The sequence below is a fragment of the Phlebotomus argentipes genome, unplaced genomic scaffold, assembly GCF_947086385.1.
Source record: "Phlebotomus argentipes unplaced genomic scaffold, Phlebotomus argentipes genome assembly contig_15, whole genome shotgun sequence".
Taxonomy (NCBI): Eukaryota; Metazoa; Arthropoda; class Insecta; order Diptera; family Psychodidae; genus Phlebotomus; species Phlebotomus argentipes.
The window spans coordinates 959,170-983,007 of NW_026776181.1; the positions used below are offsets into that span (position 1 = coordinate 959,170).

Genomic DNA, 23,838 nt, shown 5'->3' on the forward strand with positions numbered 1-23,838 from the left:
AGAACGGTGAAGGGCTGAACGGATGGGAAAAGAGTACAAAGGAAGATTTTAATTACCGCTAGACAGTTTTCCCTTTGTCTCCTTTCCCTATCTTCGAGGTGAAGATTATTGTTTGAAAGACGTTCCGGAAAGCACAATGGGAAAACTTGCTGATGGTGCCTGATTATGTCACGATCACGTGTTTTCATCTACTGATAAATCTTGTTTAAAACTTCAGTGAAAATGTCTCAATGTACGTTGCACTTATCGAAATTTAATTCTTGACTGATAAGTACATTTTGACAAATCGCTCGTGCTACATATTCCGTTCTGCACTGAACGTGATTCGTCATGTGAAATATGCGCGTTGTTTTGCACCGATATTTCTGTCACGAAATTAATGTGATCTTCTCAATGTGTTATATTGGATTGTCATCTTCATTCACATGTACTCGGCATGTGAATCTACACATAAATATTTCCGACGCTGGCAAAGAAGACATATTGGTTGACTTGTAGTGGAATGTGAGTTGAGTAAGAGCAGAGGATATTTCTCTTATATCTCCTTTTATCTTTTATTGTCCTGTATCACTATGAGTGAAACGTGACTGGAAGTTATTGGAATTATTGTGGCTTTCATACATCCAAAGCTCTGTGTACGAGCTTTCTTATGTGAGCAGTTAGAGTTATAGGCAAAGTGGGTGAGGCATAGACCGAATGGGTGAGACACTCAAAAGTTGGATGGATAGATTTCTTGGGCTCTGGTTTCTCTTTCGCCGTGTGGACTCGAGATTTCGGGCGATGTTGCAAAGGAGACGTCAATCTCCGTCTGAAATGGTGGCTTTTGCCACAATTGAGCCATTCCAGAGGAGCTGAAGAGAGCCTCTCATTTCAGAAGATGGGCGATACATCAGTCAAATCACTTTGCCACGGTGTGTTGGTGGGAAAAAGCATGAAATTTCCCTGCACTGCTGCGCACCCCTAGATTTGTGTGCCTTTAACCAAATTTATGCGACATGTGTGCGCAATGTCTCAGAGCTTTTCCTCCCTAGTGGTGGAATTTGTGGGGGGAAATATCTGAAAATTGGGAACAATTTATTAGAATTTGTCGCTCCACTTTCAACTCACACACACACACACACATTTCATAGAGAAGTTCCTGGACTAGAGCTTTTGCAAGAGCGTTTTTTCTGCTTCGGCAAGAGTGAACTCTCAGTAAATTTATTTGGAGACTCCCGCCTTTCTCATCTATTCCCTCCGCAGGCTGGCAAGATTAAAGAGATGTAGCCTGGGAATCTCTCTGATGGTTAATTTCCCAAATAAACTTGTAAATCGACCAAAAGCACAAGTATATATTCTCCACTGTTATGTTGCACACTCTTTGCACTCCTCAAAAATGCACTTCGCACAGGCAATCAATTTCTTTGCAGAAAGTTCACTGCCATGTTGAAGTATGGGTGCTTTTTCGGATGGGATGAAGTTGTAGCAAATGGCACTGCAGAGTATTTCGTACCATCTCTCACCCATTATATATTAAGATGTGCGGCACACATGGTGGAGTGTGCACACGAAACGAATTCATGGCCTATGGAGAGTGCTGGAGAGATCGCGCAAATGGAATAGAGAAAAGATTGGGGATGTGCTTTGCTACAGATCATTTTGCCTAATTATTTTTTAATTCAGAAAATTCATTCAAACATTAAGTTTGTTTAGAATCATTCAATCCAACGAAAGAATATGTGTGTGTCCAGATTGGATAGTAGAAAAATGTTATGCTCTTCACAGATTTAGTATAAAGAAAATTCAGGTGAAAGCTCATTCATCTTTTACCGGTAAAATGAGTGCTTTAGAAAGTAAATGTATCGTGGAAAAATTGCCAAGGTTTCTAAATTGGGGGCACTTAGCTTTCCTAAATTGGCATTTTACCGTTTTTCAGATTAAGGAAAGAAACTTAAAGAAATTCTTACATGTTTATGAAAGAGCTACGAATGAAAAATTAAGAGCAAATGTTGTTTTTGCAATCTTATTGAAAATCCTTGATCATTTAAAGTTGGAAAGCCTCAATTTCTCTCTCGGTCATATCAATCAGTTGAAGTCTTCCGGAGATTGAAATTCATGTAAAATTTCACGTCTTCCGCCATGGCGGCAGGTCAGAATGGAAACCACCCTCTCATCTCTTCACTGTCACATCCTCCGAATGAGCGGAAAAGGGCTGAAGATTGAATAGAGGAGCTTCCAAAAGCGAATGGCACCGGATGCTGAGGTGGAGAGCAAAGCAATGAGATGATATCTTAAGTGTCAGGAGTGTCGTGTACATGATACTGATCTATATTATGTATTAGTCAGAAAGAGAGAGCGAGAGCATGTATTTTGTGGCTCAAAGATACATCATGTGAGAATCTCAACTGCATGTTTCATTTACAATGAAATCTCTTGGTCTTCACATGGTGAATGGGAAAGTTTGAAAGCACGGGGAGGCTTTTTCGCCCATCTTCTCACGTTACCATCATAAATTATCGTTTTGATGCATTTCCTCCATCTCGCCATGGCCACAAGTAGACTCACCCGCATTCACCGTGGGCTACGAACGAAATTTGGTGATGTTGGGACCCAGAGGGCACATTCTCTCTATCGCAGCCAGCATTAATTCACCAGAGTCATCCTCTTTCACGTTTGTCTCGCGTTGGGTGCTTCAGGGTGTAAATTTGAAGGGATGTGTTTTGTTGCGAGACTCACTGCTGACACAAACTTGTTCATGATACTAATGAAAACACTTCACTACATATTAAATCCACTCTGTCTACCTTGACTTAAACTTGTATGAGTTTATATGCAGCTACGCAATGAATAGGGCGGAGAAATAGTGCTTTTGCACACCTCCAAGCTAACTAAATAAATTGATTATATAATAGGCCAATCTTCGGTGAATAGTGACACTCTGACAATGTATGATAATTTCAAAATCAAATTGTAATATTTTACTACCTTCATTGGCATTTACATACAGAAGGAGAAGTATGTAAAATTTAGACAATTCCTCACTGACATGCATTTTCGTGTTGGAAAATAAATTTTCGTCAAAATGTCACTCAAACTGAAGAACTTTCAAGAACGCGGAACATATAATTCACACTCGTATGTACATAATACATAATATCATACATAGAGTATCAGTAACTTTGTAATAAGCAACAATTTTCATACATACTATTATCCTATCCACCCGATGATTTAATTACGCCCAGCAACAAGAGTGAGAATAATCAGCTACGGAAGTGCTTTTCATGCAATGTTTTCGTCTGACTCGAAAGAATTATGTGAGCTTTTATGCTTCTTTAGAAATTCCAACCTTACTTCCCGAACTTTCTCATAATGCACACAATCATTCAATTGGCTAACGATCAGCCCCTGGTTGGCAATAGATTGGCAATTTTGCTCATAACGCTGATTGGAATGCACACAGTTTTCATCTCACCATTTCTTCTTCCCCTCAATCCCGAGCACACGCGATACCCCCAAAGTACAATTTTCCACCGATAAAACTCTCATTGGGCCCATTCGGGCGGTCATTTATGGAGATTCTGCCACACGTCCCCCACATCAACAATATACACAATCATCATTGAGAAGTATAAAATCCACCCGCATTATGGGGTTGTTATGCGCTTTACGGATGCGAAATTTTGTGTGTCTGCACGAAATCCAGTGGAACGATTCATTGGTAATCCGATTACTCTCTGGGTGCTATATAATCGAAATCTTAACAACTGTGTGCTTTTGATTTGTTTACTCTACAAAAAATACCCCAGATTACACGCAGCTCACAAATAATTCAAATGTACATAGCATAAAATATGTGTTTCTGATGCTAGGCAATGAGAAATATCTGCCTCTGATACCACCCACTCTTAGCGCCACAGGGCTTTTTCATATCCATATATACAAAAGACACTTCGAGAAGGTTAATTGCAGTGAAACACAAAATGGCAAATTATTCTCAACCCCCTAGAGGAAGCCTGAAAAACATCAAAACATCCCATACTAAACGTTAGGCGATTCACCAAAGAGTTAAATTGTCAATTTTAATTAAAATTTACCACCACTTGGAAAGTCGTATAATTCAGCCAATGTCTATATAGCGATTGTGGTAGTGAATAAATTTTATCTGTCGCCATAAAAAAGCACTGCCCTCTGTCAGGAACTCAGTTTGCTTCCCGCAGAAATTCTCACGATTGCCCACAACGAGGTTGGGCTTAATAGACACACACAACTCTCAGAGTTTTCAATTGTGGTCGAAATCACCTCAATTTCCGTCATCTGTTTCACTTCCTCCTGGCAAAATCACGGCAACACACACACACAATTTTCTCCCAACGCGTAAATTAAATTCCCGCAATTATTGCCGCAACACTGGGTGTCAAGTATGGTGTTGGAAGCGGTAAAGATCGTACTTTGAAAGGGATTTCCAAAAGCCACACCCTGGGTATGTACACTCAAGTAAATCCTCAATGATCCTCTATTTTATTGCCAATGATAAAATCATCAGTACTTTGTCTATTTCAGCATGGAATGGAGAATTGTTTTATGCTTTCAGCATGATTTTATAGCCGATTTCGAAAAAAATCTCTTATCATAGCGTTTTATTGTCAAATGAATATTGCATCACTGATTAAAATACCAACGAAAAATTTAACACATGGAATTACACTCGTAAGAGCATTATTATAATACTTGAAACAGCTGAAATTTTTCAAATGAATTCAAATGGCCATATGCACAATAAATATAATTACGACACTTTCTATGAGATGGAAGCATGAACAGTTGACGAATGTTAGTTTTATTACACACAACCACAAAAATTCTAGGTGTTGAATAACTTTATAGTATGCTGGGAAAGCTTTCTGATGTACAAAGCGTGAAATATATAGGTAAAAAGCACATTTTCCTACACTTTTCTAAGAAAAAATTGCTTTAGAGTTATCTCTTCTCTGAGCAACGAATGACGTCGTGTTTTTCAAGAGATTTCTGCCCAAGAGTAATTTGAATTCAACTATCCTGTGTGGGGAAATGAGTGGAATACCACAGTAAATTGAAAGTTAAATAGTGCGCTCTTTTTCATCAACTTCTTCTCATTATGGCACTTTTTCCCCACCAAAGCAGAAAAGCACTTGAGCTCGCACTTTGTGGCAAAAAGCCGGGTCAAAGAGCCAAGGGTGGCAAATTAACATTTCTGCAATTTGTCCTCTTCCTCTTGTTTGGCCCATTTTTGCACACATCCACAAACTCACACACATATTGGCGTCACATTGAAAATTTCCATGATTTTTCACGGCTCATTGTTCGGATGGTGGATATATCAGAAGAACATTCTCGTGATGCTCTTTCTGCCATGCCATGAGAGAAAAATACCATAAATTTGCACTTTAAATAGTTTTGGAGGCACTTTCCGCTTCTTCCACCCGAAAAGCTTCCCAGAAGTAAACATTATCATTGTTGCTTGATCATATTTCGACATGGAAAATGGCGCATTGGAGGACAAATAATGGGTGGAAATCGCAATAAGAAGATGATATTAAAAGCAAATCGGTTGGAACTTTTTCCCTCTTCCTCTGTAGAATTATGAGACATCATGAGCCAAAAAAAATTTCACACAGAAATTTAGTTGAACTCGGCTATATTGGCAGAAAAAAAATCACCAAATTTAATTCCATCAATGGTGTCCGTATTGTGTTAGCGTTAAAAAAAAGGATATTCAAATATTTGAATAGGAAGGAATTTAATCATCACTGGATATTTTCAAGCGCTTTTCGCTCTATTTACATTAAACTCTATTCGCAATATTATAGCTGCAAAATGGATTTTTGCACCGTAGTGTTTTTCTCCTCATCCCCATATAATAATTGCGGTTTTAATTTTTGCCCTATGCAAAAAACAATTATGAATTCATGCCAATGTTTGTTTTGTATATTATTAAGAGACACGTAAACATAGCGAGACTTCGCGCTTGTTCACCAATTTATGAAGACAGGTAATTAAATGCCAGTCAACAAAATATTTGCCAGACTTTTCTGTGACTCTGCAAAGAATGGAAATCTCATTTAGCAAATGTGACTTGTTATCAATTTCGATGCTGTCTGTGATGAAAGAGGTATATCTTGCCATGGTAAGGAATAAATAAAAATTAGGAGAAATGACTCTCCTGTCTTCCTCAGGGTCGCCTAGATGGCAAGCATTCTGCTTTGTTCACGGGTGTATAAGTTATATGTTGAGAAAAGGAATTAAATTAATGTGGAAACTTTTCATGAAGTCTGTCTTATCGAACTTTTAATGTGTGTGAGCGTTGTACTTTTTCCTCTGTTGCCCCTTTTTTGTCCTCCTATCTATCTATATTTCGTATTTAAAAGCTCCTGCTGAAAGGACTTTCTGCAACTCTCTCTCTCACTCTCACTGTTCGTCTTGTAGAATTTCCGGCTGCAAAAATATAAAACTTTGACCATTCTTTGGCAATTTTCGGTGTCTTTGCTCATTTAGAGATTTTTCTGCTCAATAATATTTCACAGTGACAGCCAAGAAAGATCTCCTCATTGTTCTTCGCGCGGCTCTTAACAGAAAAGTTTCGCCCTGAATTTTAAATATCCAGAATACAAAACTGTCGATATATAGTACAGCCACTATCTTCACTGGCATGAACTTTTTCACGGCAGATTGAATGCGGATGGATAACTTACTGCAAAACTTCTTGAGAAATCCTTGGCATTTCATGAATGAAATTGAGAAGCAATTGATTTTCGATTGACTCTTCACAATTTTACATCAATTCACCGGCATTTATTGCGCTCTCAAGGGTGAATCGCAAATAGGATCAAAAGAAATGAGATTTGTGCTTACAAAAAGTTATGGCAACTTTCTGCATCGCATTATAACTTCTATAGTAAAACAAAAAATTTGAAAAGTTTGAAGTTTTCACATGCGCAATTAAATATTTCAATGAAAATTGTTAATTTTAAGTTTGCCAGAACAAAGAATACTGTTGACAGTTTTCAATACAATATACAGTTTCGAATAATTGAAGTCTTCAAACTTGATTTTCAATTAGTAAGTAACACTATAAGAAATAACACTTCAAAGAAATTTGAATGATACAGCGTGGGCACTAATTATAGGTCCACTGCCGGTATCCGGGGTGTAGGTAGTCTGGGACAAAATCAAAAAATATCAAATATGGCGTTTGATTGCCTATCCATAGCCAAAACAAAACCCCCAATATGAGGCCCCTCCGCCGGATCCTAGGGATTCTAGGGAACTTTATCACTTTCTGGGCTGGCACTAATTATAGGTCCACTTGGGAATTTTCACTATATCTCAGTGAAAAAAAATCGGAAAATTCTGAAAATCATAAGAATCCTTCATTTTGAGCCCAGAGACCATTTACCATCGCCACACCCCGCCTCGGTCCTCCGTGGACCCCACTATTTAAGGTCTTTGCCTTGCATAACACGATATTCCAAAATGGCTCCTCCGCAATGGGACGGGGGGCCCAATGCCCATAAACTGCTTCATAGGGTAAGACTGAAGCCTTTTGAGCATAATTGGGCTATCTGACCCCGATACCATCCTTGAATCCTGGCCTTAAGCACTTCTTCCAGGGTCTTTTTCTGCTTCTAAGAGCCCAAACCACCCCAAATCCCGGACCACCCCCAATGAAATAGGGCGAAAAGTTCTTAGGAGACTTCTAGGAAACCCGAGGACCATAGATTCAGGGACGGGTAGCGCCTCAGAGAGAGCGCCCTAACGTAGAACGAGAGCCAGTTGAAATTCAATGAAAAACCATACACTTTTAGGTGGTTTTCGACTGGCTCTCATTCCACGTTAGGGCACTCCCTCCGAGGCGCTACCCGTCCCCGGATCTAGGGTCCTCGGGTTTCCTAGAAGTGTCCTAAGAACTTTTCGCCCCATTTCATTGGGGGTGGTCCGGGATTTGGGGTGGTTTGGGCTCTTAGAAGCAGAAAAAGACCCTGGAAGAAGTGCTTAAGGCCAGGATTCAAGGATGGTATCGGGGTCAGATAGCCCAATTATGCTCAAAAGGCTTCAGTCTTACCCTATGAAGCAGTTTATGGGCATTGGGCCCCCCGTCCCATTGCGGAGGAGCCATTTTGGAATATCGTGTTATGCAAGGCAAAGACCTTAAATAGTGGGGTCCACGGAGGACCGAGGCGGGGTGTGGCGATGGTAAATGGTCTCTGGGCTCAAAATGAAGGATTCTTATGATTTTCAGAATTTTCCGATTTTTTTTCACTGAGATATAGTGAAAATTCCCAAGTGGACCTATAATTAGTGCCAGCCCAGAAAGTGATAAAGTTCCCTAGAATCCCTAGGATCCGGCGGAGGGGCCTCATATTGGGGGTTTTGTTTTGGCTATGGATAGGCAATCAAACGCCATATTTGATATTTTTTGATTTTGTCCCAGACTACCTACACCCCGGATACCGGCAGTGGACCTATAATTAGTGCCCACGCTGTAGCTTTAAAGTGCAAAAAACCAAAGTTTAACGACGAGAGAAGCTCTAATTAAACATCATAAAGCACAGAATATATCTGCAAATGGGAACAAGACTTAAAGATAGGATTTTGTTAAATATACCGGAAAGTGTGTGCATGATAAAGGCAAACGAATAATTAATTTACTCAAAAAATTTATGACGCCAAGTGTTTGCTCTCTAAGCTCTCTTCCTCATGACAGCGTGCCTGCCAAAAGAGGGACGCAGTTTCCACACACAACTGCTAGAGCGAAAGATTATAGATTTAACACATTCTCCCATAAAAGTACCAGAGAATCCTCCCCGCCCCACATTTTCTCTCTCTGTCTCTCAGTCTCACCCCCCAAAATAATCACCCTGTACCATGCGACCCATTTTATATATTTAATTTCCTTTTCTGCAGCGTAATCTCTTCCCACTATAGCCAACCTCTGAAAGCAACCACCGTGAACTCTCTGGCGAACTGTTGTGGAATTTAACAGGCGGGAAAAAATTACGAGACGAAAAAAAAACCATAAGGATGAAGAAATTGAAGTATTGCAGAATGTTCCTTAATAGAAAATACGCTTTTTGCCCGTTTATCAGCGTCATCACAAGGTTTTTTGCTGGGTGTTCAAAGAGAGCACACTTTCCACTCCCTTGGAATTGTGCGCACAATTCACCAAGTGTTTCACTCAAAAATTCTCTTCGTCTCCTCTGTAATTTTAATTGGCACTCTAATTATAAAATTGCCATTAATTGGAAGTGAGAAGTGTGAGATCAGCAAGTTTGCAAAAAATTACAGCATCTGATATCCATGCTGTGAAATGCTACATTAAAGTGTATCGTGTAAAACTACTGGAAAGACAAAGACTGAGAACAATGGAGAGCTGTTAGCATTCTCTTTCTTTCTTCCGTAAGATTTCTGCGGTGCATATTGTGAACCCTAACAGATATATTCATAGGATGCAATGTGATCGGTTTAATTCGGAAAACATCCCCGCGAGCATCTTCAGAGTGCAACTCCCCCAAGAAATCAGCGGAAATTGCGACAAAAGCAATCGCTTAAGGGGAAACTTGAGCCACTCTTAGCGCTCTGTAAGCATTTCATCGGTCGGCTCTCCTGAGGACATGATGTGAATTAGGAGTGAAACAATTCATGGGGTCAGCAATAAGCGACACTCGAGAGGCGACATTTGATACACTATTGGCATTTTCAAGTGCAACAGTCTCGCTCATCGAGTCGTGAAAGTGTCATATAAATTGTCTGTTAACCCTCTCTTGCCAGATGCCCCGAGAGCTTCCCATCGTCATTGAAACTTTTGCCACAGAGTACCATTCACGTCACGGCAAAATTCCCTTCACATCAACACTTCATTATCGTCATTTTCTTTATGTGTACATACACACACTTAAATACACTTGAAGGAGAGCTGGAAGAGGGTGGCAAAAGTTCATCATTGGATACACTATAGAGTGGGTGGATCTTTTCCCCAGCTCAAATGTTACACCAAAGTGTTTCATAGACATTAAATGGGTTCCCATGATGAGGGGCCACCCTCGCAATTGCAGAGAGTGTCGGGTGAGGCGGTAAGTCATCTCGTGGAGCACACAATTCAGCAAAAGTCACGTTCGCGCCTAGGACTTTCCACCCACCGCCCATCGTCCATATTAAATTTCTAAAACTCAAATGATACAAGCACCAATTGACCCACATTCACACTCTTCTATAGCCGCTGAAGGCACTTTTTCAATACCCAACGTCCAGCTCAAATAAACACACACTTCAGCTTCTTCATCTCTCTTCACTACCAGATATAGCCCACCCCCAATCCGGGAGCTTTTCGCGTATATTCATGTGATGAAAAGAGAATATATCCCTCCTCTTCTCAATTGATACGTCAAATTACATAGAGCAAGACCCGGAGGGAGTTTTCCATCCAATCCAAAAATCCCAAAACTAATTGATGGATTTTGAGAGGGCGTCCGCACAAAGAATCAAATCATCTTCATCAGGGGCTTAAGAGTTGGTGATGAGAGACTTACCTGAATTTGGTTGTCCATTGCTGTTGGGACGCGCCGACGGTGCACCATCTCTCGCCTCCACTTCCAGCGCATAGGCGCCCTGCTTCTCCCGATCGAACACTACTTTTGTGAAAATTTCACCACTCTGAAGGTTTATCTCGAAGAACTCCTTGCCCTCATTCCTCGGCGAATCCACTATGTAGTAGTAAACCTGTCGAAGTGAAATCATTAGGAGGTGTAATCCCATAAATTAAGGTATCATGAGAACACGGGCAGTGCTAGAGACGAGTGGATATTACTGCAAATTACCCCAAGTGATCTCTTGATTTACGACAATAAGAAATGTGGCTGAAGAGAGATAATTTCATTTCAAATAGTCACATAAACATTTGTCATATTAATAATCTAATAATAAATAAATTTAAGCAGGATTGAAAATCGAAAGAGGCACTTTCAACCACCGACACCAACAGTATATTAACAGTCAAAAAATGTTCATTATTATTAATTAATATATTGTCATTAAGCACAGCACAAAGCATAGTAAGTGTTTCAATTAAAATGCATTCACACATGAAATCAAATGGAAAATCTCCGACAAGTGTGCACTTGAAATGTATAGTTTTTAATCACCAATTGCTCTAATTGAACTTTTTTCGATCAATTTGAAATAAATTAAGAGAAATGTGCGCACCAAGGTTAAAGAGGAGACACTCCACAGCGTCACATTAATTTCCACACTGTGCAGCGAAGTTCAACAATCAATTATGTGCATCATCACATTTTCCAGTGTGGATTCACCACTTCACATTTCAAACTAATACGTGAAAAACCTTATATTATTACCATTTAAGAAAATCCTCGGAAGGTACGGAAAAGATTTCCTCTCAAAAGGGAAAAAAGGTTCCCAGGGAGCTTTTTGTCCTATTTCATATCATCAAATAATTCAATAAACTATGTGTTAGCAATGGGAGGTGAATTCGATGATTGCGAATGGAAGAAAGGCAGTGTGCTTTCTTCTCAATTTTCACGAAATCCCCGAACTATAGAGAAGAGAAGAAATCATCTGGGATGGGAGAACAGACATGACTACGTCCCCAGCAACCCATATTCCCTGAAGAGAACTCAACACACAGCATATATACAAATTCTTCGGGGTTTATTTGAATAATAAAAGCCATCGTCCTTGGGCCCGACATTGAAAACTACATGTACAGAATAGAATATCGATGGAACTGAGTGAGGAAAATATTTAGAAGACATTGTCATGTCTTGAGAATCCACAAGACTATGCCGAGCAAATAAAATTTGTACATTAACGTATTTATGGTGGTTTTCGGGGTGAAGGCGACGAACAAAGGCGAAACACCACCCTCTTGAGAGAAACTTGTGGGCAACGGACAGAGCAAAGTCCCCACCACAGACAATGGCTGCGAAGGAGATTCACAAGAGTGCGGGTATCTCGGCGTGAGCAAACAGTCTTTTCAAACCCTCGCCACGGTTTTTTTTATTGATTGGGCATAACAAGAGGATGGGATCATCCACCCAGCGAAGCCCACACTGTCGGCGATGAAAGTGTGCTGATAGTTTTATGGCTGAAGAAAGGATTTGTCACAATCTATGTTCTCTTCTTCAAATTATATACTCGAGGCACAAGACTTGTGACCCCAGCCGTAGCATATAAAATACCTCTCAAGATCAATCTCACCGCTATAAATCCCTTATCATAGAGTCGTTTTAAGTGCAATTTATTTCACCCATGCAATGGCATCAAATTTTCCCCATCCAAACCACTTTTCCAACCCAACTCTTTTTTCTTCCTCACCCCTCAACTCAAACCCCTGGAGATGCCATTGGGGGAATTTTTATTATTTAAAGTTTGCCCCACTTTTTATGCTTCTCCACTTTAATATTTTCCCCGCAATTTCACTATAGCTGAAATCACAATTACTCCGAAGGGAGAATAAAAATTCCCAGAGAGCAATAAAACACAACAATAATCGCGATGATGCACAAGGAATGGTTGCAACATGCAAAAAGTGCATGAATTGAGGGCTGTTGTTACTTCACAATAAGTTTAGAGTTCATGTTTGCAGATGACGTGGCAGTCACATGAAAAATCACAACTTTCACGTAACTTCTGAACGGAAATGACTCTTTTGTTTATACCTCAAATAAACCGATAACTAAAAGATTGCAATATTGTATGGTTATGGTACTGATTTTTAAATTAAAATGTTAAATTGCAAAGGACTATTAACACGATAGAGGAAATGCATGAAAATTTCTGGAAACATTTCCACCACAGATAACAAATGGCAAATGCATAAAATCCACACGTCTCAGCAACCATAGCCAAGAATACTTATTTCCCATCAATGCGGTACTCACCTGATTATTTGGAAAAGTTCCATCCTTGTCAATGGCATTCACTTGAGTCACTTTAGTTCCGATTGGTTCTCCCTCAAGCACAGTTTCCTGCTCTCGTTCCGTGAACAATGGGATTTCGTCGTTAACATCTTCTAACATAATATAAACTGTGGCCTCGGATGCAAGCTGTTGCGCACCATTGTTCTATTTTTGTGTGAGAAGAGAGAAACACAAAGACTTTAGAGTAAAATCGTGGGGCGAGTAGAATGACATGCGATGTGAATTAAAAAACAGAGAGCTTTTGGAGCTCCTTCTCCCCTGATTTTCTAACCACGACCAAATTGCAACCGAAAATACTTCTCTGCTTTTGCGCTTTCAGCCTGAGGTAATATTAATTAAAATAAATCTAGGCGATGTTTGGTGAAGTACAAACTCCCCAGACGGCACCAATGCCAGCCAGGCTGGAAAGCACCCTGAAGACTTAACAATGCATTCTGCGAAATGTCATAGCTCTCTTCATTAAAACTTTCAGAGACATGCACTTGTCTTTGGAGTTTGTACAGGTAAACACTTCTATCGTGAAAATTACCTGCTCTATTTTTCCGTAACAAAATTAATATAATCGTACAGCGAAACTTTAGTACTGCAAGCATACTATGCACATACATACATAATAAATTAGCTGCAATTCAAGGCTTAAATTACACGAGATTTTTAATATTTACTCTTATAACTCAAGCAAGAAATTCCAACAAAGTCAAACATTGCCAATGTATAACCATATTTTCTATAAAATACGGTTAATTCTCAGATGAATTTGCCGAATATTCACCATTCAGGCCTCAGGCACTTTTTTTGCCATAACTTCTCAAATATCAAAATAGAACAATCACAAAATTCAAAACGATTTTTGCCATCATGTGTGAATCCAATAAAAGGATTTTGCCGAAAGGTGAAAAAACGTCGTTTTCCCTAAATACTCCCCACATGATGTATTATCGGTAAAGAGGCAGACGCAGAAAAAAAGACGACATGTCTCGAGGGCAAAAATACCAAAAATTTCCCTCGCACCCTTGCAGCTCAATATTATTCCCTCAAACCATCTAAGCTAATATTTGCTCTGTAAGCTAATTTTTCAAGCCTCTCTACATTTACCTGTTGTCGGAGCTCATAAATCAACTTTTTACCCGACCCTCAAAAAAAAGCTCACAAAAATTCCGCCCCATGGAAAGAGTCAGAGAGGGAAGTATGAGCTTTTATGCTAAACAGTGTGTTTTCAGTAGTGGTAAACATTCAGGAAGGATCTCACAAGAGGTGTCACGTGGGGTGAAATCGCTCCAAAAATGCCTACTCGCAAAAGGTGGAAGTGAGAAGAACGGTGGAAAATTAAGATAATTCTGGATGGGTGAAAATTGTCATAAAACAACCCCGAGAAAATATATTCCACCCATTCATTCTTCACTCCCGGCTAAAGTATGTTCACAGAGGAATTTTTCGGGGTTTTCCAGGGTGAAATATTTGCTCCCTTGCACCACCGAAGGGAACCCAACTTCACATTCTTGATACTTCATTAAGGAACATTTAAGACATTCCCCAGGAATATGCGCATGATTTTTTCGCACTTCGCCAACCAACTTTTCAGTTCAGCCTCTCCACCCAAAATGTCTCAATTTAGAACTTTGTCGTGTCTTCTAAACGCGCAATTTCTCTGCTTGACGCCATTGGTCAAGACCACGGGAACAGCCTTCACACTATACTGCCCTTCTGCTATACTGTTTCTTCACCCTTGAGTCCCTCTGGTGAAATTCATTATTATATTGAACAACTGTTACACATAGCAGTGTTATAATTTGAAACAAGAAATAAATCCAAACGGACACAGAGGAAATTATATTACAATCGTAGCTTTCAGCTCTGCCCTAAAAGATGCGAGAGAGTTAGAACTGCTGCTTAAAAATGTTGAGAGTTTGTTAATTACAGAAGACGATTTATATATATATATATATATATATATCCAACTGAACGCATTATAAAGATATACTGTAATATCTATTTCGCAACTGTATTTCTATAAAGAATGATAAAGAATTTGCATTAAAAGTTCAAAGAAGTATATTAACTTCACGAGCATATATTTTGTCAGTCTTCTAATGATTTATTTATAAATCCTTACCCAATGAATTTTCCCAAACACCCAGCGAATGAACAGATAAAACGATCGATTCTAGGAATACGGCTAAAGTAAATCATCTCAGAATTGTGTGCAGAGCAGAGAAATATCAGTGTGCATTGTATTTCTTCATCGGGGACCGCTCATGAATTTCGCTTTGGTAAAATAAATTATAGAAAATTGTTTACCTCGACACGTATGGTGAGATTGTACTCCTTGATGCTCTCATAGTCCAAGGGATGATTGACTTTTATATCCGCCCATGTGTCGCCATTGTCCGGTCTTTGTTGTAAGTAAAACGTGTGATACTTGTTGGTTTGCGCTGTTGAGCCTGGCATAAGTCGATAGAAGACAGTCGGATTTCCCTCTATGCCAGAGCTAATCGAGGCAAAATTTTGCAATTCATGATTTTTCCACACACACACACATTTCATTCCATGCGCATTGTTTTCCATTTGCGATGTTCATCGATGCGGTCGCCATTGGTTTCCCGATGCACAGTCAGGAAATTCACACACCGTGTGAGAGGGAAAATAAACAAAAAGGAAAAATAGCACGTTAATAAAATTGCATTGGAGATACACATTGAAATTATATTACGCGACATAGAGCGTTGTATACCTTTTAAAAATGTAATACAACAACAGAAAAAGATTCTCTGGTGTGGAACCAAAAATCAAAAGCTCGTTCCATTTGGCAAAAACTGACAAAAAGCTCTCCTTGAAGTGGTGTGCAAAACAACTATAATATCTTCAAAATACAAAAAAGAGCAAAAATATTTGTCTCAACTTGTTTGCAATATATTGAGACAAGGAAAAAGGAGATAATACAGAGAGACATTGCTGCACGACAAAAATAGCAACCACTAGACGATATCATGCCACAAAATACAAAAATTAAGACATGACACGATTGAGTGGGTGTGTTTTCAAAAAGTATTGCCCGAGGTTAGGGATAATTCTCATCCCACAAAAAAAAAGAAGTTCAGTGAATGGGAAAAATACGATGGAGTCATTGAATTGATTGTACGGAATTGCCGCTGAAAATGCAAAACATCTCAGGAGGAATTCAATTAAATTTCTCAACTTGTCTTGTGCGAAATTATTCTCACAAGATTCTTCGGGGGGCATGTGGGGAGTATTGGTGGGAATTCGGAAACTTACCTCCCCGGAAAAGTAGACGAGAATTGATTCTCATTAAGACTTTTAGTGACTGAGACACACTCAAACGGAAAATTATAATATACTTTGAAGATGAAAAGCGGAAAAATCAGGAATTTCACCATTATAAATTTTTCAATGCGCGTAAAATTTGTATTTGCCCGAAATATATATAATTCACGTCAATTGAGGGGAAAAATTTAATAAAATTCAGTCTTCAAATTCCTGAATTTTCTCAGTAATTTATCCTCACAACTTAGTGCATGGAAATTAAATAATAGAAACACCCATTTCTTCACTTCCCTCCCCATCTGAAAAAATACAGGGCTACACACTCAGTCTTGTTGAACCGTCCTGTTTGTGTCTCTTGTGTTGAAAATTCGGTGAAATTATGCAAAAAAAATCTATAAATTGAATTGAATACTTATTGTCGAATCGCATGGCAATACATAGAAGTTGCCAAGTCGCCAGACTGAGTGTGTTCATTCACGTAGAGAACACGTCTCATTTAGGGGGAGCGAAATGAAGAAATCACAGCTCAAACGACCTACTAAATACGATAAATGCAAGAAATGTGATGCTCGAAGGAAGGCGGAGGAGGAACTTAATTGGCAAAAAGGAGTGGTGGAGAAGCAAACAGTGGAACAAATAATCTATAAATTTGTTAGTTGCATGAGTAGAAAACCACACAGACCTGGCCTTAATTGAAACCACTTTTCCACCAACTGGCATATTTTCCTTGACGTACATCGGCCCATAAACATTATGATCCCACACAGGTGGATTATTTGCTCTATCGACCACATCGATTTGCACCTCGACGGTTCGAGAGAGTGGCGGGTAGCCCTTGTCCTGGGCCATCGCCTCTAACTTATACGTCTCACGCTGTTGTCCGGGGCATTGGTAAAATCGTCACACAACGCGGCAAAGTCAAAAAACAAACAATTCCACATCATTAGATGACATCTTAATTGCAATTTTAACGTCTTTCGTCAAAAAAGTGGTTATCAAAAAAGTCATTTTGAAAAATTGGCATAGAATTATAAAATTTGTAGACTCTTCGTTGGCCGCTGTTGTATGCAAAAATAAGAGCTTACTTCTCAAGCTTAATTACTCAGCATTTTCTTTATACAAACACTAGAATATCTTATTATAGAAAAGAAAATCACTTATCAGTATATCGTGAGTGAGACAGAAGTTTTAAAACATAAAACCAAACTTTATTAAGATGCTTTATTTTGAGGTCAATTGAGTTTTATATCGAGTGTTTTATGGAAAATCATAAACACAGAATACACCATTTGAAATGTGCTCCAATAAGAGAATGCATTCATTTCGTACAGATTGCAATCCTTCTGTGAATTCCATGCGCAATTCAACTCTCAATCCAATGTACAGTGTTTTTTTCCTCCAACTTCGCAAATGTTATGATTGAGTTATTCAGTCTTGGTTAGAAATGGAAAAACATGAGGAACTTTCAGTCATGAATATTATGCCAACGCATATTTTACGATTAGTTTTAAAGCTTGAACGGCTTGAACATTCTGAGTGAAAATGCAGAAACTCCAGAGAACTTCCAAATCATCGCACATCGCATGAGAGTTTATACATATATGTACATATGCACATAAGCATACATGGACTGGAGGAAATTCATTTCGATTCACTCAAATTCACAAAACAATCGCGTCCCTACTTATAGATTTATTAAATATTTTATCAGGCTGTGGAAGTGAATAGTACAGCGTACCTTCATATCCAAAGATACTAATAGAATTTTGCAAAGCATTTCCAAACACACTCGAATATATCACTTGACCTCAAAATGCGACGCCCTTTAAATTTTTGCAGTGTGTCTTATCAAATAGAAGCTCGGCGCAATCCTGATGATGTGTCCAAATTATATATCATGTTAGTATTCAACACACCAAATTAAACCACTCATTAGCTAAATACATCATTATTGGTAGTTCATAGAACACTCTCTCACTCTCTCTTTGTCGTTATGCGCTGAAGAGTTCAGCGATTGTCAAATAAACCAGCTGGCCATCCGATAGAGAGAATACATTATATGTAAAAGTCTGGCTCCGGTGTATATTTAACATCGCCGAACTCTTCACTCTGGCAATATATAGATTATCATAAGAGAAATATAAGGCACCGATGCAGTACTCACGAGCACTCCTTTTGGCTCTTGGGTCACCCTCTATAATGCTCTTCCGTGATACTTACATTGGGGATGGTCTTTTGTGAGAATAAGCGAGGACTTTGAGGTGATTTTCTCATCTCTCAGGGGTTAGTCTCATGTGAGTGTGGGTTAGTTTCCAGGGATCATTGATTCAGGACGTTACACAAAGTGTTTGGGTGATTTGGGCGCTGAGAGAGCTTTTGCACTGAAAGCTCTCTCTCATTCGCGCCGCATCTCAAATCCTCAGTAATATCTCAAATGTGAGTCTCTTACAAAGTGTTATTGCTTGTTGTTTAGCTTGCGATACCAACCTTGCTTTAACTGATGTTACAACCGTACCAACAGTGACATTTTCTTTAATGTGTATGGGGCCGTAAATACTCTTATCCCAAATTGGCGGTTTATTATTTCTGTCGACCACATCTAATTCAACGTCGACATCAGCGTACGAAGGTGGTTCCCCTTTATCAGAGGCACGAACCCTCAGTCGGTATCTATCTCGCTGTTCGCACAAAGATGGCGGGGTGTGAACAGAAAAAGAAAAGCAACAAATAAAATTCAATAACTAAACAAATTGTACATATTATTGTGATTTTCTCTCATTTTATCAATCACTTAATGTATAGTTACTTTAGGACGTTGGACGAAGTGTGAGCTTTTTCCCTTCTTTTTCTTTTCTCTCCTTATTTCTTTCGTTATAATTGCATGTTGTTCTTTATTAGCAATTTACTTTTATCTCATCTTTCCAAAATTATAGCAAGACAAAAAATATAGAAAAGGAGACGAAAATAAAATGGAAAACACACACACAAAACATTGAAAATCAAAATTAAGGATGAAGATTAGGGATAAAACACAGATTGTCATTTCATTTCCACAAAAATAAAGGATGAAGAATTTGTCAAAACATAAATATAGCACTGGAACAAGAAACATATAGAAATGGAAGATGAAATTGGCAAAGACCGAGGAGAATGATAAAGGTTTCTGATTCTAAATGGCAAAAATAATTGAGCCTTTATAAGGAAAAACAGAATTTCCTAAACTACATTTAACCTCAAAAATCAAATTGATAGACTTAAATTATATACTTCTATCATCTATATCTATAATGATTTAAATTGAAAATAGGAAATCAGCGATGAACAATACGTTGAAATGAATTTAAAACAAAATCTGAAAGTTTGTATAAAAAGTATTCAAATGATTTATGGATGTGACGATTGACGTATTTTGCCAGATTGTAAAAAAAATGCGCGCTGCAATAGTGTGAGTGCAAAAAAGTCCCATTTGCACACAAATCATTTGAATAATTTTATCCACTGTTTTTTTTACTGCTTCCAAATTCAGCAACATGTTTTATCAGAAAAGAACACTTCTATTTGTACCATTACATTTTTTGTCAATGTCTCCAAACCAATATTGAACAAAATGGGTACATAAATTAATTTGTACGTGTTTCATGGATGAAAATGCATGTGAATACTGTCAATAAATGATAAATGGTTTGTATTTTGTGTATTTTTATCACAGCCCACGCTGTGCAGTGATTTTAAATTTCATCAATGAAACACATGAAACTCTTTTTCTCAGGGTAGGATTAAAACAGGCGAAATGAATAACATTATAGCGAGATTCAATGGGAAATATGCCTAACGAGTAATTTAATCTTTTATGATTGAATTCATAAATCTCTAAAAGAGATTCATTATTGGCTACCACAGATATTACTTTTATGAAAAATCAACGAAAACAAAACAAAAATTCCTCGTGAACTCATGACTTTGTTATGTTACACTGGCCACAAAATACCACTAAGGACGAGTTTTCTCAAATTTGTGCCAATATCTCCAACATTTCTTTAATTTTTCTTCACGAGAAAATCCATCCTCAACAGCTGTTTGTTAGGAAACGCGACAGACAGTCACAATTCCCCTTTAAAATTGCTACTTACAGGGTAGCATCTCTTCCGGAGACAAAATGGTTTTCACAATCCATTTACAAAAACCACAGAAAATAATTCGGAAAAAAGAAAATAAGTTCATATTATTCTTAACTTTAAGTATAAGTCTATCATCTCAAATGTTTCGATATATTTGAACATTAAACTATTAAAAACAATAAGAAAATGGTGCATCATAAGCAAACCTAAAAGAGAAATTAAATATACATAATACAAAATGACAAACTAAAGAAATATTTCAAATATCCATGGCCCAATGTCACCTTATGAGCTGTATTTCTCGAGTAAATTCACATTTAAATAAATCTTCTCCATTTTCAAGAAATAAAGCCACTGAAGGCCATTCAACTCAGACTATTTGTCATTTCTTTCATGAAATTTTACCAAAATATTTCTTTATTTCACATTAAACATAAATTTTCTATGACAAGCAGGCATTTCATGCAATTTCATCAGGACAAAATAAGAAAGAATAATTTTAACAAAAAATTTCTTTTTAAATAAATTTAAAAAAAAACTGAAAACAGAGGAAAATATTGACAGCATTCCAACATAAAAATATGTTCTGTATTTGGACGAAATTTGGAGTATTCGATGATTATTATTTGAATATCTTTGCATAGTAGAAAAAAAGAGATAAAAACAAGAAACACTGAACAAGAATAAAAACAAAGTTTCACGGTGGAAAAGGATTGTGATTGAGGAAATCTTGTATACAAAAAAATCGTATTTCATTTATTTATTTACACAAAAACCAAATGTAAACATTAAAAAAATAAATACCGCCATATTAATTCCACGATGAACGCTTTTGTACTTTGTTCGTCCAAAAATTGCCGCGAAAAATTTGGTTAATGCTTTGCCCCAAACACGAAAGGAAAATGTCACTCTTCCAACACTGAAAAATGTTGTGCATTGGTCCTCAATTAACAAAAAAAATTTTGAATATCAAGGAAATTAATTTTTACGCCAATGCCAAAAATGGTGGAAATGATATCGATACCAAAAATATGTGTTTTTTTCTCTTCATATTAAATGTCCTCTGTCTTTTGTTTTAAGAGTTTTCTCTACTCTTTTCTTCATGTTGAAAGGTTTAGGAAAAATTTGCATAAAACACTCTGTCTCGCCTCAGATTCTATTCCAGCTTTTTTCAGCACTGAATGACAGAAATGAAATAAAGGACTATTTAGACCATTTCAATTCATTCAGTGCCCAAAAAAATGGGCTCTTGGGTGATACCAAAAATACTATGGGCATCAAAGGATCTGCCGTCAGACCAACAACACCCTGAAAATGGCCAAAAATAAGTCACAAAAATCACAAGCATCCTATTCAATAGCGAATGACTTCTTTCCGTCAAACCCGGACGATGGTCGAGTTGTTGTTTTGCCACCAAACGACGATTTTCACTGTGTGGACTCCAAAAAAGGTCAATTATTTTGTCACACCACCTAAGAAAATGGAAAATGACGCAACAATGTGCGCCCAAAAAGCCCGGAAAATCTTCGACAAAAACAACGATGTGGTCACAAATGGTATTGACCCAAAAAACATCTGCCATTTCTCACCCTGATTACAAATTCAAACAACGCGCTTCTCGCATAATCAACATTACAAAAAAAAACACTATAATTTACACTCTTGTTTTGTTGTCCATTGCAACCAAATCGCAATTTTTATCAAATTTCTTCCGTTTCCTCCACATTATGCTACATGTATTTAAAAAGTTTATGGTAATATTTTTAGTGAATTAAAAAATCAGATTATTACACTTCTTCTCACTCTCGCAAAAAGAAACAAAATCAACATGAGCAGAAAATCACGTCATTGCTTCATGTGTTATGTTTTGTTCTACTTTTTTTTAGAGCAATCAAAAATTCTTTTGCTCACCTGTGGCGATATTGTGAAAATGTTTTAAAAAGAAAATAATGACATTTACCGTTCAGCCAAAATTGCATTCTTTTAGATTTGGCTAAAATCACACTTCGCGTGACTTTTCATGTTCTTTTTTTTAAATTGAAATATATAGTGAAGAAAAATTGCAAGGATGTGCTGTTGAAAAACAACTCAAAAATAAGATAAAACTATTTTTATCAGTAAGAAACACAACAGTACATTAATTGTGCTCTTAAATAAAGAAAAATTAAATAAATTATAACACTTAAATTTAATTCGCGCATTCGTATAATGTCTCTTATAGCTTTTTATCAAATACAAAACTCATCCAAAACCCTGGGATTTGGACATGACATCCCAAAATAGTGAAAATTTGTCAAGTTGAACGGAAAAGTTAAGAACAAACTCAAGTCAAAACTGTGATAAAATGCACTTTCTCTCATCTTGCATTGTTTTTCGTTTATATTGTCCTTTTGCAATCAAATATGATTTCTGTCTTGAAATTGATTTTGTTTATTTCAATAAATATTCTTGCAACTCAAAATAATTGTGCTGTAAGGAAGAAGAAGCAGACTAAAGAATATTATGTTTGTTAGTTATACACTTTTGCAACGTCAAAACTTCAATTTATCAAACTTTGTATTGACGTTACAAAATTGTAATTCAAACGAGAAAATAAACTAATGTATAAGAAATTATTCTCCTCTCAAATTTCACAAGCATCCCCATATTGTTTTTAAAATAAATATTCTCTGCTAAATCACTATCATTAAATGTTATTTCTTCAATAATTTCTCAACAATATTTGAATTTCTGCGGCAGCCATTTGTTGAATGTTGTTGCCTATAAATAATCCCTAAAATTGTTCATCAAACGAAAAAGAAAGCATAGTCAAAGTGCCTCTCATTCTCGAGAGAGTCTCTTCTGGTCATAACTCATATCTTATTATAGTGTTTTACAAATATTAATAGCTATTAAATAAAAATATTTGTGTTTACATAAAACCAGAGAGAGAGACTGAACGGAGGTAACAAAAATCGTCCTCAGAATATTATCGTCAACATTCACGCCGCATTCACATAAACATTCATCTCAATTGCTCAGAGCGACAAGAGTTTTTGAAAAATGAAAGGCTAAAACAGAATCTCTCGTCTCTATGGTCAATCTTTGGGCTTCTTGTTCCTCGAGGGAACGAGAAACGCACCGATGGACCGCATTATGAGCGTCAAATGAATGCAGTTTAGAGAGATGTTCAAATACGGCAAGAATCAGTGGAAAGCTACTCACGTCTAGTGGCTTTTTGAGGACAATCCAGCCAGATTCTGGCTGTATTTCGAAATAGTCCAAATCTTGGGGATTGTACGGCGCACTGAGGCTGTAAATGATGGCACCATTGTTGTCAGCATCCTCATCAGAGGCGGAAACTCTCAATATGTTCGTTCCGATGCTCGCATCTTGTTTGACATTCTCCACGTATTTCTGTATATTTGGATAAAGAGAAAGAGAGAGAGTTTACATAAGAGCCCAAATTGGTTATTCAAGGGGTTTGTTTCGATGGAGAAACACTC

At 37.6% G+C, this 23,838-nt stretch overlaps 1 protein-coding gene across 3 annotated transcripts in view; it reads right to left on the reverse strand.

Moving 5' to 3' along the window:
* Window positions 1-23,838, reverse strand: part of LOC132263332 (neural-cadherin) — a 159,128-nt gene that overhangs the window by 115,718 nt on the left and 19,572 nt on the right. For 2 of the 3 annotated variants that reach the window (XM_059763042.1, XM_059763044.1), the window contains exons 7-12: window positions 23,558-23,749; window positions 20,366-20,377; window positions 18,723-18,913; window positions 15,252-15,441; window positions 12,915-13,097; window positions 10,545-10,734 (exon numbers count right to left, since the gene is read on the reverse strand). In XM_059763042.1, the coding sequence (XP_059619025.1) occupies window positions 10,545-10,734; window positions 12,915-13,097; window positions 15,252-15,441; window positions 18,723-18,913; window positions 20,366-20,377; window positions 23,558-23,749 (958 nt within the window). The remainder of the gene's footprint in view (window positions 1-10,544; window positions 10,735-12,914; window positions 13,098-15,251; window positions 15,442-18,722; window positions 18,914-20,365; window positions 20,378-23,557; window positions 23,750-23,838) is intronic. The other variant, XM_059763041.1, reaches the window with a different exon arrangement.